Below are 16,081 nucleotides of genomic sequence, written 5' to 3'. Positions count from 1 at the left end.
CGTTTCTCTCTTGACGCCAGAAGCGCGACAATTTCTGACACTATATATTCCATCCACTTTCCCACAAGTCGGTCGACTCCCCTGAAATCGTCCAACTATCCTCCAAACACAAAGTACCGCACCAGGGGAAACTTTCCAACCCCAGACGATCAACCCCAAATCGCCCAAGTGGCTGAGAATCTGACCAACGACTAATTACAAGAACACTCGAGAGATTCCAAGATAGCACAGCTTGTCCAGCTTTCGAGACAATTTTCACACGATTTGAAACAAGTTTTGTCAAATTACCCCACTGCATTTACAAAACCCCACTTCATTATTACAAAACCCCACTTCATTTACAAACAAATCTCAAAGTGTAAATTTGCTCAAAGCTCCTAATAGTTGCGTACTTTTTTTTTAAATAGCGTGAACTAATAAGCCGTTCGAACGGAATTATCCTAGCGAAGAAAAATATTATCGAGACCGATTGGAGCGAATCTGTCATAGATGGAGCGTAAAACCGTTAATTTTCGAGAACTCGTTCTCGCCGCCAATCAGAGTCAATTACTCAATCCGAAATAGTATTTACCCAAGATTCGCTATAGATAACCCGAAAATCTAAATTGGAAATTCTTGGAGCTTACGGATGTCCCGAGTGTCAATCATCCGATTATAGCGGAACTATACAAATTTGATAGAGGATGAATGATTAAAATCAATCCGGTGGTTAATTTCGAATCATTTAGATAGTAGCGCTGACTGCTTCGCCGAAACCAAAATTTACAATCTGCAAAAGGTATCCGGATTTTCTTATTCTCGAGTGACAAGGTTCGAATTTCTCTCCATCCGGAAATTTGTGTCAGAATTCAATCTGGAAATCTCGACTGTCAAATTACGCGAACTTTGAATCTTATTTTATTTCAATATATCAATTATAGTCGTGTAGTGACAGATTTAAGATTTGTCATTTTCGATCCAATTATTCCGATTCTCAATTTTCGAAACTTTATCACAAAGTAGGAAATATTTTGACAACCTTTTTTTGTATCGTGTAGTTGGAATTTTCCTTTCCAATCGATTCTACAGGCTCGACAATAATTTTCCTCCCGGTGCAACGTTTAGTTGCATTCTATGCTCGACCTCGTTCCCTATCCCGATCGGACTTCCTGACAGTTAAACGTTCGACCTACTGGCGCACCACGTTTCAACCCTCCGGATTATCTCACCCCTGGTCAGCAGCCAACAACACGGTCCACTTTCGAAATTTTTCCACTTTTTCATTTTTTTCCCTCAGCTATATTCTTTGTCAGTCACTGCAAAAAATCCGGCCTTTATCATAGGCTGGAAACTTTGGCTGCGTGTCTTATCAAAATAGATCACTTGATTTTCAAAAAAACTTCATACCTTTAGTCGAATTTAATACTAAAAATAGAAAATTTTTCTGAAACGTGATTACCCATAAGTGAAAACATTTTTGTATACAACTACCATCTAGTTTCTTGAAGGTAATGTTTTTTTCCTTATCTACACGATACTTAAGACACATGAGACGAAGTTTAAGCTTATCGCCACTGTTCACTCTTAAATATAATTATTGAATACATTTCACACTTCTTATCGAATTTCCTTAAGATATTGTTTTTTTTTCTAACCAGATGACATCTACCCGTTATTTTGACACCTGATCACTTCTATCGCTTGATCTTTGCACTATACTTTTTTTACTATTTAAAGCAAAAAAAAACTTGTTCAATTGAACTATACTCGATGCCAGTTGAAAAGTTCCTGACGCGGAATTTGAGCAAACCCATTTTTCCTATCAACCACTCGACACCACACATTTCACGAAAACACTTTTTTTTTTGTTTTTTTTTTCAGGGGGAGATTTTGGTGAAAATGGAACACTTACCTGTTGCCAGAACTGCGCGAGTAGGTAGATGCGTTCCTTTCTGAAGAGCCACTCCATGGACTGCATGGCCTGTAGGTCAAAGGAATTGGCTTCCGCGGAGGCCTGCATATCTTTGAGGGCCGCCGCCGGATTAAGGGAGTTGAGAAGTGGCTGCTGGAGTGCCGCTGTCACGTTGTTGCTGGTACCAGCTACCAGATTTGCGTGGTAAATGGTAGCGGGTGCATGATTCTCCGAACCGCCAGAAGCCAATAATTGGGCCCCGATTGGCGCTGCAGGCCCCTGGAGCCCCAGTGACGAAGCCACTTTGACGGGTTCGATCTTCTCCGGCGGGCCCAAAACTACTCACACACTCCGCTCCCGACACGAGTTCCACCAACCTTGGTTCCGTCAAAGCCGGGGCAACTCACTTGAACTTTCTTCTCGGCATCGAAGCGGTCACTGGATCATCAAACCGAAGACAAAAATCTTCCACAAAACTAGGTTTCTCAATTTAAAGCTTCTCCAACCGGGGTCGGAAAACGAAACGACGGCGAACCCGACAGCGTGGCATTGTTTCGATCATCAGGTCCATTGGGGGTCAACACTTAAGGTCACACTCGAAAATTCACTTTTTCAACTTTGCAAAGAGTTCACTCTTAATCCCACGGTTTGAACACTCTCTGCACAAAAAAAAAAACAAAACAAGGACCGAAGATCCTTCAACACTTCCGCACACGAATCGTTCTTTCGAAAATTATCCGATTGTTACTGAAGAGTCCCAAGGGATGATCAATCAGATCAATTGTGGTAGGTCAACTATCAGGTTAATCCAGTCTCGATTGATGCACTTTTTTAATCTTCTTTCGGTGGAGAATCCGCTCGGTGCGAATGCTCCTCTCGATCCTCAAGAGAGAGAGACCCGTCCTAGCAGGCTCCTAACCTGAAACTAAGAGCTACCGGAGAACTGATGCATTGCCTGGAGGAGGGCGATTGGAGTGTGGAAGGGATGGGAGGAGTCTACGAGGCTTTGTGGGGGTAAGCCAACCCACCGAGCTGCCAATCGAGTGGTGCCTCGCATCCCTTCCACCGTGGAGGAACCGCCGACTGTGAGACACGCGCGGAGGAGTAGGGCAAGCATCTTCGGAGTGGGGTTTCAGGAAAGAAGCGGAGGCTGGCGAGGTGGCACCTAAGCGAGGATCTCGTATTTTCAACTCCCCGACCTAGCGCCTCCCGCCCTTTTCCAACCCCGTCCTGCCAATCGCTAGTTTTTCTCGAACCCCTTATGCGGCGGGAACGAATCGGTCGCCTCTTTCGATACCGGATAAGTAATGTCACCAAAGTGCCCTTCCGAATCGGACCTGAGAAGTCGGCACATCCTACCTCCATGAATCAAACCTTCATTCTCACGCTTTTATCGCACAAAGTGCAACTTTAGAAAATGCACTTTTTTAGATAAGCACAAAGGTGCTCTTCTTTTGAAACTTAGTTTTAAACACAATAGGCCTTTATCCATCTGATTTATCTTCCCTGCATTGATTAAAAGGAATTCTTGGCATGAAGAAAACTTATTTCCCGAAACATCTTTGATGTCATAAACAAACAAGAGCGGATCATGAGGCGACAGATTCGTATTGACACTCGCCGTTTCTAAAAATAAATACAAAACATTTCACATCACGTATTCCTTACTCAATTTTTCCCAAGAATCGAACCGACAATTCTTATGCACACATACTCGGAGAAATCACTATCAAGTAGGCAGACATTTCCATCAATATTTGAGTTGAAAATTACCACTTAGCTGAGAAAATTCACACTTCCCCGTTTCCGGTATAAGGGATTCGAAGTTCGATGTTTTTGCCGTTCACAGTCACGTCAGTCACGCAGGCTATTTAATATTGGTCTCTTTGAGACTTTCGAATCACCCTCGAAAGGTGTTACACCCTCGGTTTTTCGCAAATAAAAAATAGACTAACGCGTGTCGATAATAGCTGTTCTCAAAGGGTTACGTACAACCCGCCAGAAACGATGAAATAATTCACTTCCGTGCGAAATTACTGTCTTTAGTCTCTAATTAGTGTGAAGAATAAAATTAATTGAAAGAGCACAAAGTGGACAAGCAGACCCTTCTACACAAAATTTCAAGATTTGTTCTATTTTTTAACATTTTTTAAGCTATAAAAGCTATAAACTTCTATAAAAGATGGTTATAAATACCAATATTTATCTCCAAACGCCCACGAATGTATGACAACCGGTTGTCAACACTGCTTTACCATCACCCTCTAGAGAACGAGGATTAGTTTGTCAACGCAAAAGTCCGCCCGGCTGCATTTAATTCAAGAAATTTTATTAATTAATTCCCCGTAAGAGTGACCTTTTTCTGAAATTCAATCAGAAGCTTACTTCTCTTCGGATAAAATTTCCTTTGAGTGATGATACTGTTTCGAAATTTACTGAAGTTTTATATACTTTTTTCCGTATTTTTCTCGAGTTTTGATGATTCCGAGTTTCGAGGAATGTCTGCGGTTGCAGATTTACTCTCGCGTCCAAGTCGCACGCTACTCAATACCCTTTCGCGATAAAAGTCGACATCGAGGGCCCGGCTTCGTCTTCATCTAGCGATTGTAATAATATCTTTCGAGAAGGATGAACGTTCGTCGGTAAGTTCAAGAGCCTCTCTCAGGGACATCTCCCTTTCGAGACGAGCGAAAGACTCCCGTAAGCGAATTTTTCTTCCAGATAAGATAAAGCGCCATGAGAAGTTGCGGATCGGTTTTTCGCGAAATACGTTAACTATGCGATTCAAACTCAGCAAGAAAAAAAACTTTGTTAAAAAAGAGAAAATAATTCAGTCTTCACCCTGATTTCAGAATCTTTACCTTCAACACCTGGTATGTCAAGTTTATTTTATTTTGATCTAAATTTTTTAATTTTTTAAAAATTTTTAATAGTCAGCGAGGATTTTTATCTATAATCTAAAGTTTCGAATTATTTTTATGTAAGAGAAGACTTCTCGTGATACAGAGAGGCGGGGCAAAAGTTGGTTGACCGCATGTCAACTGGGTTCGACTTTCGACTCGCGATTTTTATCCAAGAAAAGTGTAACTTACACTCTATTTTTATGCAACTCCATTCACATTCATATTTTTTTATTATACTATTCTAATCAATAATAATTATTTATTGAATTCCGTGTTTACTTTCGCGAACATAAATTACTCGCAAATTATCAACTTTTTTGTATAATTCGATCACTTTTTGGGCTGATTTAACACTTTTTTTTAGAAACTGCAGAAAAATTTATGAAACCTCTTTTATCTGAAAGCTCTGCAGTTTCCATTGATCACGGACACTTTTTTTTAATATAAATTATTCGAGGTTTATATCACGAAAATTATTTTTTTCACTTGTATCAATTTATCAACGATTTTGAATAATTCCATTCTTATAACTTCAATTCAACCTAAATTCGGTTCAATGTTTTTGTTTTAATTTTTTTCAATCAAACTACTTATGGCTTTATCAATCCCAAAATAACTATGCCACTTGTTTTTATTTATACAATTTGTTTACTATAGTTGTCACTTTAGTATACTTTCGTAACTGTATCTCTCCAGAGCCTAAGGCTTCAAAACTTTTCATGTTTGGTTTAACATTCTTGATAGCATTCCACAATCTATAAATACCCGAGATCTTCAATCACAAACAAAAATAAATGAACGGAAAATTTAAAATATTTGATACTTGTGCCAATTATCAACTTTTTTTTCCACTTGTCACTTTTCTCAAATTTTACTGAGTCTGTTCCGAAAAATTCGATTTTCACCAGATATCACTTTTTTAAATAAAAACAATGAAATTTTAATTAATAACAGCAAGAATTTATCACTGTTTTTATTTATCCGATTTTTTTTACTACTTGTCATTTTAATGAACTTTAACTGCATCCTCAGTTCCTAAAACTTCAAAACTTTCCAAAGTCGGTCTAATATTTCTAATAAAAGAGTCAAAAATATTTATAAGAATACCCTAATTCCTGAATTACAAAAATGTATTTAACCGAAATTTAAGAAACTTAAAAAAAAACATTCGCTTGTTTTGAATTATTAACTTTTTTTTACAACATGGGCATTTTTTCAACTTTTACTGAAACTGGTTCCATAAACTTTGACAAATATCATTTTTTTTTTTATAAGAATAATTCGGAATTTATCTACCACAAAAAAAGATCACTTTTTTATATATTCGATTTTTTTTACTAGATGTCACTTTAGTGAACTTTAAATGCATCTTTAGTGCCTAAAACTTCAAAACTTTTCAAAGTCGGTCTATTTTTCCTGATTATATTTTTCAAAATTAATGTAGATCCTGAATTACAAAGGAAAATATTGAACTTCAAGTTTTAAAAACTTCAAAAAAAATTTTTATTCTTTTAAATTTTTAACTTTTTTACAACTTTTGCATTTTCTCAACTTTTACTGAATCCAGTTTCAAAAACTTCGATTTTCACCTTATATTATTTTTTTGGTCAAAATCATTCGGGATTTATCAATTATAAAATGAAATTATCACTTTTTCATATATTCGATTTTTTTAAATAGCTGTCACTTTAGTACACTTTAACTGCATCTCTCAGTCCCTAAAATTTCAAAAAATTTCAAATTCGGTTTAACATTCCTGATAATAATTTCCGAAATTCATATAGGTCCTGAATTATAATAAAAAAAGATTAAACCGAAAATTTTAGTGCTGAAACAAAAAGTTCGCTGGTTGCGAATTTGTAACTTTTTTCACAACGTGTGCATTTTCTCAACTTTTACGGAATCAATTAAAAAGATTTCCTGTTTTGCCAAATATCACTTTTTTTATGAAAATAATTCGCGATTTCTCAATTACAAAAAGAATTTATCACTTGTTTTTATATATCCGATTTTTTTCTACTTGTCACTTTAGTGCACTCTGCATCTCTCAGTTCCTAAAATGTCAAAACTTTTCAAATTCGGTCCAAAATTCCCGATAATAATTTTAAAAATTAATACAATTCCTGCATTACATAAAAAACGTATTAAACCGAAAGTTTTAGAAACTTAAAAAAAAAATTTCGCTTCTTTTAAATTATTCACTTTTTAAAATATGTTCCTTTTCGTAACTGTCACTAAATCCGCAAGTTCCGAAAACTTCGACTTTCGCCAAATATCACTTTTTTTAAAATAAAAATAATTGGAGGTTCATCAATCACAAAAAATTTATCACTTGTTTTTATTTATCCGATTTTGTTTACTAGTTGTCACTTTACTCAACTTTAACTGCATCACTCAGTTCCTAACACTTCAAAACTTTCCAAAGTCGGTCTGATATTTCTGAAAATAGTTTCATTTTTTTGCAATTCAGGATTTGGCGTATGCGCTAAATCCTGAATTCTAAACCAATTATTTAACCGAAATTTTATTTTTTGACTTGTGTCAAATTATTAAATTTTTATAAAATTTTTCACTGTTCTAAACTCTTTTCTACTGAATTCAAAAACTTGATTTTTAAATATCGTTTTTTCAATAAAAACAATTCTGAGTTCAGCAATCAGAAAAAAATACTTTATCACTTGTTTTTATTTATCCGATTTTGTTTACTAGTTGTCACTTTACTCAACTTTAACTGCATCTCTCAGTTCCTAACACTTCAAAACTTTCCAAAGTCGATCTGATATTTCTGAAAATAGTTTCAATTTTTTACAATTCAGGATTTAGCGTATGCGCTAAATCCTGAATACTAAAACAAGTATTTAACCGAAATTTTATTTTTTGACTTGTGTCAAATTATTAAATTTTTATAAAATTTTTCACTGTTCTAAACTCTTTTCTATTGAATTCAAAAACATGTTTTTTAAATATCGTTTTTTCAATAAAAACAATTCTGAGTTCAGCAATCAGAAAAAAATACTTTGTCACTTGTTTCTCTTCATCCGATTTTGTTTACTATTTGTCACTTTAGTGAACTTTAACGCCATCTCTCAGATCCTAAAACTTCAAAACTTTCCAATTTCCGTATGATATTCTTGATAATATTTCCAAAATTTGTATCTAGATCCTGAATGCTTAAAAAAATTTAATCGAAATTAAAATTGTTGTGATACGTGTCAAATTATCCACTTTTTTACAAGTTGTCACTGTTCTTAACTCTTTTCTACTGAATTCTAAAACTTACGATTTTGTTCAAACATCATTTTTCCAATCCAAACAATTCGGGCTTTATCAATAAAAAAAAATACTGTGTCACTTGTTTGTATGTATTTATTTTTGTTTGCTAGCTGTCACTTTAGTGAAATTTCGTAACTGCAACGAGTTCCTAAAACTTCAAAATTTTCCAAATTCGGTCTCAGATTCCTGATAAGAGTGTCTACGATCAATATAACCTAGATCCCAATTTACAAAAAAAAATATTAAACCGAAAATTGAAGACATTTTTTCATTTGACTTGTATTAAATTATCAATTTTTTTACAACTTTTCTCTTTTCTGCTGAATCACTTAGTCATCAAAATTTAAAAAACTCCCTAAATTCAGCTTAAGATTTAATAATAGTATTATTTTGTTATATATTTGAATATATATCCATCGATTTAATAATAAATTTTACTCCTAGTTGTCACTTTGGTCAACTTCATTCCTACTTCCCACAACTTTCAAATCGCCCGAGTTCGCTCTACGATTTCCGAAAGCACTTGTTCAAAAAAAAAATTCGAGTAAGGAAGACGATCACTGAACTAAAAAATATTCTTCTATCCGAAGAATCACAAAATCACAATCACAAAACTTCCGTCGTGAAATTCACCTACTGATGAATCTCGATAATTTTTTTTTCTCACTCCAGTCGGCGGTGGGGGAATCGGGGGGGGGGGGGGGGGGGGGGGGGGGGGGGGGGGGTGTAAAAATTGCGACACTATAATGGTACGTACTGGGTGGTAAAACTGGATCGTGAATTTCACGAAAGATCCTCGATTTCTCTGTAGAATCCAGAGTCTCTGGATTAATATAGATAAATTAATATATCTATATATACGTGACAATAAATTAATTTTTCACGCAGGAAACGTGCGTATAAGAAGGTTCCTGCTAGGCCTGTGTTCTGGCCGAGACTAAACTCGAACTCGGTTCCAGCCCTCGTCATCCCTCCGCGGCACGCACTTTCCTACCCTTGGGAAACTATTGACCACACGAGGACACTTACGAGTCGATTTCTAGTCGAAAGAAATTTTTATTTTTATTGAAAAAGGTCGAGAGGCGGGAGATATTTGATAGAAAATTAAGGGTGGGGGTTTTCGGGGGTGGGAAAGTTGAAGGGTTGAAATTTAGGAGGGTAAATTTGAATGACGGGATGACAATAGCTGCGCGGGCCGGTCTGAGGGAAAGCGTGAGTGCTGGCCGGACGGTGGCGCCGTGCGGCGGCTCGGAAGGAAAATAAGAGGGAAGGCACGCGGGGGTGGCTTCCCCCTCTCGGAGACTCACCGGGAGATGCGATGCGACTCTCTCCCACTCTTTCCGATCGACCCCTCTCTTCCCTTCGCTCCTCCGGGAATCACCACCGAACGGCTATCGGGATGTCCTATATAGGAAATATTGGAAGTATCGGTGACTTCAACGGGACGATCGGAAAGCTGGGATGAATGCGACCTTCGATTTGATGCGTTGCTGATGCTAATGCGGATGCAGGGGGAGATGCAATTTTTCATGATTGGGGATGGATTTTCTCATTTGTATTCTTTTTTTTTTCTGTGCTGGAAGTGCTTTGTTGGAATATTATCAGATTAGGAGTTAAAGGTGATACTGACTGCAAATAGGGGCAGTTTTTTTTATAAAGTGGGGAAGATAGTATTTGGTGGAGTTTTTTATGGCTTGGGGGGGAGGGGGGGTATTTATTTACCATCGGAGGGTCAAAAGAGAAAAGATGATTGTGACGGGTTTTCGATCAATGAATGATTAAAAAATAATTAATTTGATGTTTATTATTTTATTGTTAATAGGTTGATGATGGTGTTTTCGATTGTTTTGAAACAAAATTAATTTTAATTAAATTATTTTTTGTGTCTTTTTTTCTTTTTATAAAAAATTACTTTTTTCCCCCGTTTTTAGGAAAGTAATTCTTTTTTAATTGAAAAGTCCACGATTATATTTTTTTCTTCAGAAATAATCTTTCTTGGTTATCATTTTTTGTTATTTATTATCTCTTTTTATAAAAAATTACTTTTTTCCTTGTTTTTAGGAAAGATTCCTTTTTAATTATATTTTTGATTCGGAAATAATCACGGTTGGTTATCATTTTTTATTATTTAGTTGAAAATTGATTTATTTTGTTGAAAATTCAACTACTTGATTGAAAGATACAGAATTCAGAGAAATTATGAGAGATAATTGCTTTTGTTGTTTCTAAGTTGATGCTTGTGTTTTAGATTGTTTAAAATTCTTTTAATTTTAATTTAATTTATCTTTCATTTATTTTCATAAAAAATTACTTTTTTCCGCTTTCAAGAAATTTATTCATTTTTAATTGAAAAGTGCACTATTATAGTTGAGATTTAGAAATAATCTTGCTTGTTTATAATTTTTTCTTATTTAGCTGAAAATTGATTTGTTTTTCTGAAAATTGAACTGTTTTCTCAAAAAGCCATCTTTTCAGTTGAAAATTCAACTACTTGACTAAAAGAGAAAGAATTAAGAGAAATTGTGAGTAATAATGAATTGGAAGTTTATTATTTTATTGCTTCTAAGTTAATGATGGTGTTTTAGTTTATTTAAAATTTGTTAATTTTAATTTAATTTATTTATTATCTCTTTTTATAAAAAGTTACTTTTTCCGTTTTCAGGAAAGTTATTCTTTTTTTATTGAAAAGTCCACTATTATATTGTTATTCAGAAATAATATTTTTTAGTCATCATTTTTTAATATTTAGTTACAAATTCATTTATTTTGTTGAAAATTCAACTGTTTTCTTAAAAAGCCATCTTTTTAGTTGGAAATTCAACTACTTGATTTGAAGAGAAAGAATTAAGAGAAATTATGAGAAATAATTCAATGTTTTATTGTTTCTGAGTTGATGATTGTGTTTTAGATTGTTTAAAATTTGTTAATTTTAATTTAATTTCTGTTTATATTTATTTTTATAAAAAATTGCTCTTATCCGTTTTCAGGAAAGTGATTCCCTTTTAATTAAAAAGTCTAATATTATATTTTTGATTTAGAAATAATCTTTCTTGGTTATCATTTCTTATTATTTAGTTGAAAATTGATTTATTTTGTTGAAATTTAACAATTTTCTTAAAAATACATCTTTTCAATTGAAAATTCAACTACTTGATTGAAAGAGAAAGAATTAAGAGTAATGATGAGGAGTAATTAATTGAAAGTTTATTATTTTATTGGTTCTAAGTTGATGATGGTGTTTTATATTGTTGAAAAATTTGTTAATTTTAATGTAATTTATTTGTTATCTCTTTTTATAAAAAATTACCCCTTTCCGTTTTTAGGAAAGTTGTTCCCTTTTAATTATCATTATCATTTCTTATTATTTATTTGAAAATTTAACTATTTTATTCTAAATTGAACTGTATTCTTAAAAAGTCATCTTTTCAGTTGAAAATTTAACTACTTGATTGAAATTCGAAAGATATTGTTATAAATTCATTTTAATGGTCCCAGATGAAATTGTATGTAGTTGCAAATTCAGTTTATTTACTTAAAAATCCAACTATTTTGTTGAAAATTCAACTTTTTGGGTTCAAAATTATTTTCTTTGGGCAGAAAATTCAAACTTTTGTTCAAAATTCAAATACTTAATAGAAAAAATAAACTATTTTGTTTAACATTAATTTTGTGATTGTTGAACATTCACTTTTTGTAACTGAAAATTCAAGTGTTTCATTCTTAGCTGAAATTTTATGATTTTGAGTTAAAAATTTACCTATATTAGATTTTTCAATCTGAATTTATCTTTTTTTTATTAAAAATTTAATTACTTGATTGACAGTTCAACTACTTTTTAAAAAATTATATTTTTAGCTAGAGACTCATCGCATCGGTTGAAAATTTAACTATTTCCTTAAAAATTCATTTTTGATTGAAAATCAATTTTTTAAACTGCAAATTTGATGATTCAATTTGTAATTGAAAATTGACCTTTCATAGTTAAAAATAAAAAACTTTTGGTTTAAAAATTCAATTGTTTTCTTGAAAATTTGCCTTTTTGAAATAAATAAATTTAAAATTATTTTACTTTGATGGAAAATCCAAATATATATTTATGGGAAATTAAAGTATTATGATTTAATTATGATTTTGTTCGGTAATTCAACTATTTTTTATTAATATATCTTTTAAGAATTAAAATTAAACTATTTGTGTAAAAATCAAACGAGTTTTTTAAAAATCCAATTATTTGTTTAAAAAGGCAAAGATTTAGTTGAAAATTCAACTATTTTGACAAAAAGTCATCTTTTTGGTTGAAACTTCATCTCCTTTGTTGACAATTCGTCTTTTTTAAAAAAAAATTTGTTCTTTCAGATTGAAAATTTATCTTTTTTGGTAGAGCAGTTCTTGCTACAAAATTCGAAAGAAAGCCTTCTAAAAAATTCGTGTTTTTGGCTTGAAGATTTAACTATTTGAATAAAAATAAAACCATTTTTAATGGACGAAAATTAAATTAAATAAAAATAAAAATTCAACTTTTTTTAAAATTGTTCTTTTTGGATAGAAAATTCGACTTGCTTCTAAAAAAATTTTTGTTTTTGGTTTGAAGATTCAACTATTTGGAAAGAAAATTCGTTTTTTTTTTTAGATTGAAAAATCAAGAGTTTTATAAAAAATTCGTCTTCTTGGCTTACAAATTAAACAAATTAATTGAAAATGTAACTGTTTTTGGTTGAAATTTAATTACATTTTTTTGAAAATTCAAATATTTTGTTAAAACGTCATCCTTTTTAAAGGAAAATTTTAATTTAAAAAGTTAGCATTTTTGGTCGATAATTCAACTGTTTTATTGAAAAAAATATAAGCTTAAATTTCATTTTTTGGTTTTGATAAATCAACTAATATCTTTTTTGGAAAAAAGTTTAACTATTTTTTTTTAAATTTTGTTAGAACCACTTTGAGAAGAAATCATTTATTTATTGAATTTTTATACTTTTCATACAAAAATGCATCTTTTTATTTAAAAGTTTAACTATTTTCTTAATAACTGATCTTTGACAATTGAAACTTAAACTATGTAAGTAAAAGTTCAATTACTATGTTACAATATTCCTTAAATTAAAATTTATCTCCTTAATTTAAAATTTAACTGTTTTGTTGAAAATTAACCTTTTTTAATTGAAAAGTTAACTACTTGAGTAAAAGTTGAACTACACTGTTAAACATTGCCTTTTTTTATATGTGTTAGTGGAAAAGCCTCTTTTGGTTTCAAATTCATTTTCTAATTGAAAATGTGTAACTTTTATATTTTTATAAGATAGATCTTTTTTATTTTAAGAGTCTCCTTTTTCGGCAACAAAGTTATTTTCTTGGTTTGAAATTTTATTTTTGTCGGGAAAAGTGCATCAGTTCCGTTGAAAATTAATTTTTCGCTAAAAATTCATTTTTTTGTGGTTGAAAATTCAATTTGGATACAGAAAACTCTTCTTTTGGTTAAAATAATTATTTTTAAATGAAATGTTATCTTTTTTGGTCGAAATATCAACTAATACACATTTCTGTTCAGAAAATACCTTTTTAAATTGAAAATTAAATTATCTTTAAATTGGGATCCTGATGGGGCCCCTACCAGACTGTCCAGTTTAGACAAAACTGATAGGGGCCCTTTCAGGTTCTAGTGATGAATTCCCTGGGTCACAAGCCATATAGCCAATACGTTGACTATTAATTAATTAATAATTGTAATCTAATAATTAATGTCAATTAATATTAATCTTTTAAAAGTCATTACTCATTCAACATCTATAATTAATCATTAATAAAGTTCTCTAACTTTAAATTTGATTATAGAATATTATTCTTATCAATATCTTAAATTGAACACAGGGCCCCTTTAAGGGCCCCACAGGGGCCTTTTTCCTAAATCGGATTCTGAGCAGGCGACCCCCACTAGAACACTACAAGAGATTCTAGTAAGTCCCACATAGCCAAAACCTTACGTTACAGTTAGGGGTCCGAATAGTTTTCCACACTATATCCCAATTTGATACAGGGAAAACTCACCAGAGCCCCAATGGAGCCCTTTAGACATTTGTTAACTTCTTGTACAAAATTAAAATTTTCCATCTGAAGAATATTAAAAAAAGACAACTCATTCAGTTACAAATCAGCCATCGAAAAAAAAGACGACACTGATTTTTTTTAGAGTGAACAGCTCATCGATCAGATTTATAAAATGATGTGGTCGAAAGATGGGGAGAGAAGTATTTGAGAAACTAACACGACCCTGAATTATTTATCGATCTGTATATATTTACTAAGCCCCTGAGGAGCTCGAGAGGGGCTCAAAAAATAAGTTGAGCCACTTTGGGCGACCAGTGGATCTTATTTCCAATTGCATCGAGAGTGAAACCTCGGTAGGGTGGCGGAAGGGTTTATTTGAGTAGGCGCATGCGCTGGAAGGGGGTTCACTCTCGCGCAGGTGCTACCCTCCATCCCCACTTTTCTCGGACGCGGACAGTCATTTCGTTCATAGTTTTTCTAGCCTGCGCTTTACTCAAGCCGTGATGTCAGAGATCTCGCCCTTGGATTCGTCAAACAGAATCAAGAAAATATCAAATGTCCGTTAGAATAGCCATAGAGTGAACAATTCAAATGTGTTGTTCTAAATTTGTCTTTTTGGCTGAAAATTATTTTATTTTTATAGAAAATTCAAGTTCCTTTTTATAGAACATTGGATTGTTTGGTTGAAAATAACATTTTTTGTTCAAAATTTAAATGTCTTTTAAAAGCTAATCTTTTTGGGTTGAACATTATTTTGAAAGAAAATGCAAATATTTTTATATTTAAAATTTAAGTACTTGGTTGAGAGTCGAATTCCATTGTTAAAAATAAATCGGTTGTTAAAGATTCATAATTTCTATTGAAAATTCATGTCTTTGGAAAATTTAGCTATTCCATTTTTTGCTGAAAATCTATATTTTTTTATTTGAAAATGAAACTGTTTAAAAAAAATTAAATTCTAATGTTTTTTTTTTAATTAATCTTTTTGGGTAGAGAATTATTTTATTATTCTAAAAAATTTGAGTCTTTTCTGCTTTAAAAATATTTTTTGAAAATTAATCTTTTTTAATTGAAAATTATTTAATTTTTATAGAAAATCCATATATATCTTTATAGAGAATTTGAGTACGTGGCTGAAAGTGGAATTCCTGTGTTAAAATAATTCCTTTTTTGTTATTGATTCATCATTTCAGTTGAAAATCCATGTAATTGAAAATTTAACTATTCCATTTTTGGTTGAAAATGTACCTTTTTATTTCATAATTCAAGTATTATTTGGAAATTAAATTTTTTTATTAAAACTTCAAATTCTTTGTTGAAAATTTCAATGTTTTTTTAAAAAATAATGTTTTTTGGTTAAAAATTATTTTTTTGGAAAATGCAAATATTTTCTTTTTTTATATTCAAGTACTTGGTTAAAAGTCAAATTCCTCTGTTAAAAATAATTCTGTTGAAGATTCATAATTTCAGTTGAAAATCCATATCATTGGAAAATTTAACTATTCCATTTTTGGCTAAAAATTTATGTTTTTATTTGAAAATCAAGCTGTTTTTTTAAATTAAATTTTTATTTTAAATTATAATGTTTTTAAAAATTAATCTTTCTTGGTTTGAAAATTATTTTATTTTTGTAGAAAATTTGAGCCTTTTTTACTGAAAAATCAACTGTTTGGTGGGAAATTTAAATGTTTAAAAAAATTAATGTTTTCCGTCTGGAAGTCATTCTATTTCGATAGAAAATCCAATTCTTTTTTTGTCGAAAATTCCAGAAGGCTGGTTGAAAGACGAATCACCGTGTTAAAAATAATTCTTTTGTTGTTGAAGATTTATCATTTCAGGTGAATATCCATGCCATAGGAAAATTTAATTATTTCATTTTTAGTTGAAAATTTATTTTTTTGTTCATTTGAAAATTCAAGTCGTTTTTCTTACAAATTCGACTCTTTGGTTGGAAATTATATTTTTTGTT

At 31.8% G+C, this 16,081-nt stretch overlaps 1 protein-coding gene across 3 annotated transcripts in view; it reads right to left on the bottom strand.

Moving 5' to 3' along the window:
• LOC117179469 (homeobox protein cut-like) overlaps positions 1 to 8,970 on the bottom strand; it is a 104,188-nt gene extending 95,218 nt beyond the window's left edge. For all 3 annotated transcript variants that reach the window (XM_033371311.1, XM_033371312.1, XM_033371313.1), the window contains exons 1-2: positions 8,825 to 8,970; positions 1,892 to 2,810 (exon numbers count right to left, since the gene is read on the bottom strand). In XM_033371311.1, coding sequence (XP_033227202.1) covers positions 1,892 to 1,999 — 108 coding nt within the window. In that variant the 5' untranslated portion in view covers positions 2,000 to 2,810; positions 8,825 to 8,970. The remainder of the gene's footprint in view (positions 1 to 1,891; positions 2,811 to 8,824) is intronic.
• Positions 8,971 to 16,081: the final 7,111 nt, after the last annotated feature.

This window comes from Belonocnema kinseyi, chromosome 9 (assembly GCF_010883055.1).
Source record: "Belonocnema kinseyi isolate 2016_QV_RU_SX_M_011 chromosome 9, B_treatae_v1, whole genome shotgun sequence".
Lineage (NCBI taxonomy): Eukaryota > Metazoa > Arthropoda > Insecta > Hymenoptera > Cynipidae > Belonocnema > Belonocnema kinseyi.
The sequence above is the reverse complement of the archived record's forward strand: the minus strand, read 5'-3'. Positions and strand labels throughout refer to the sequence as shown.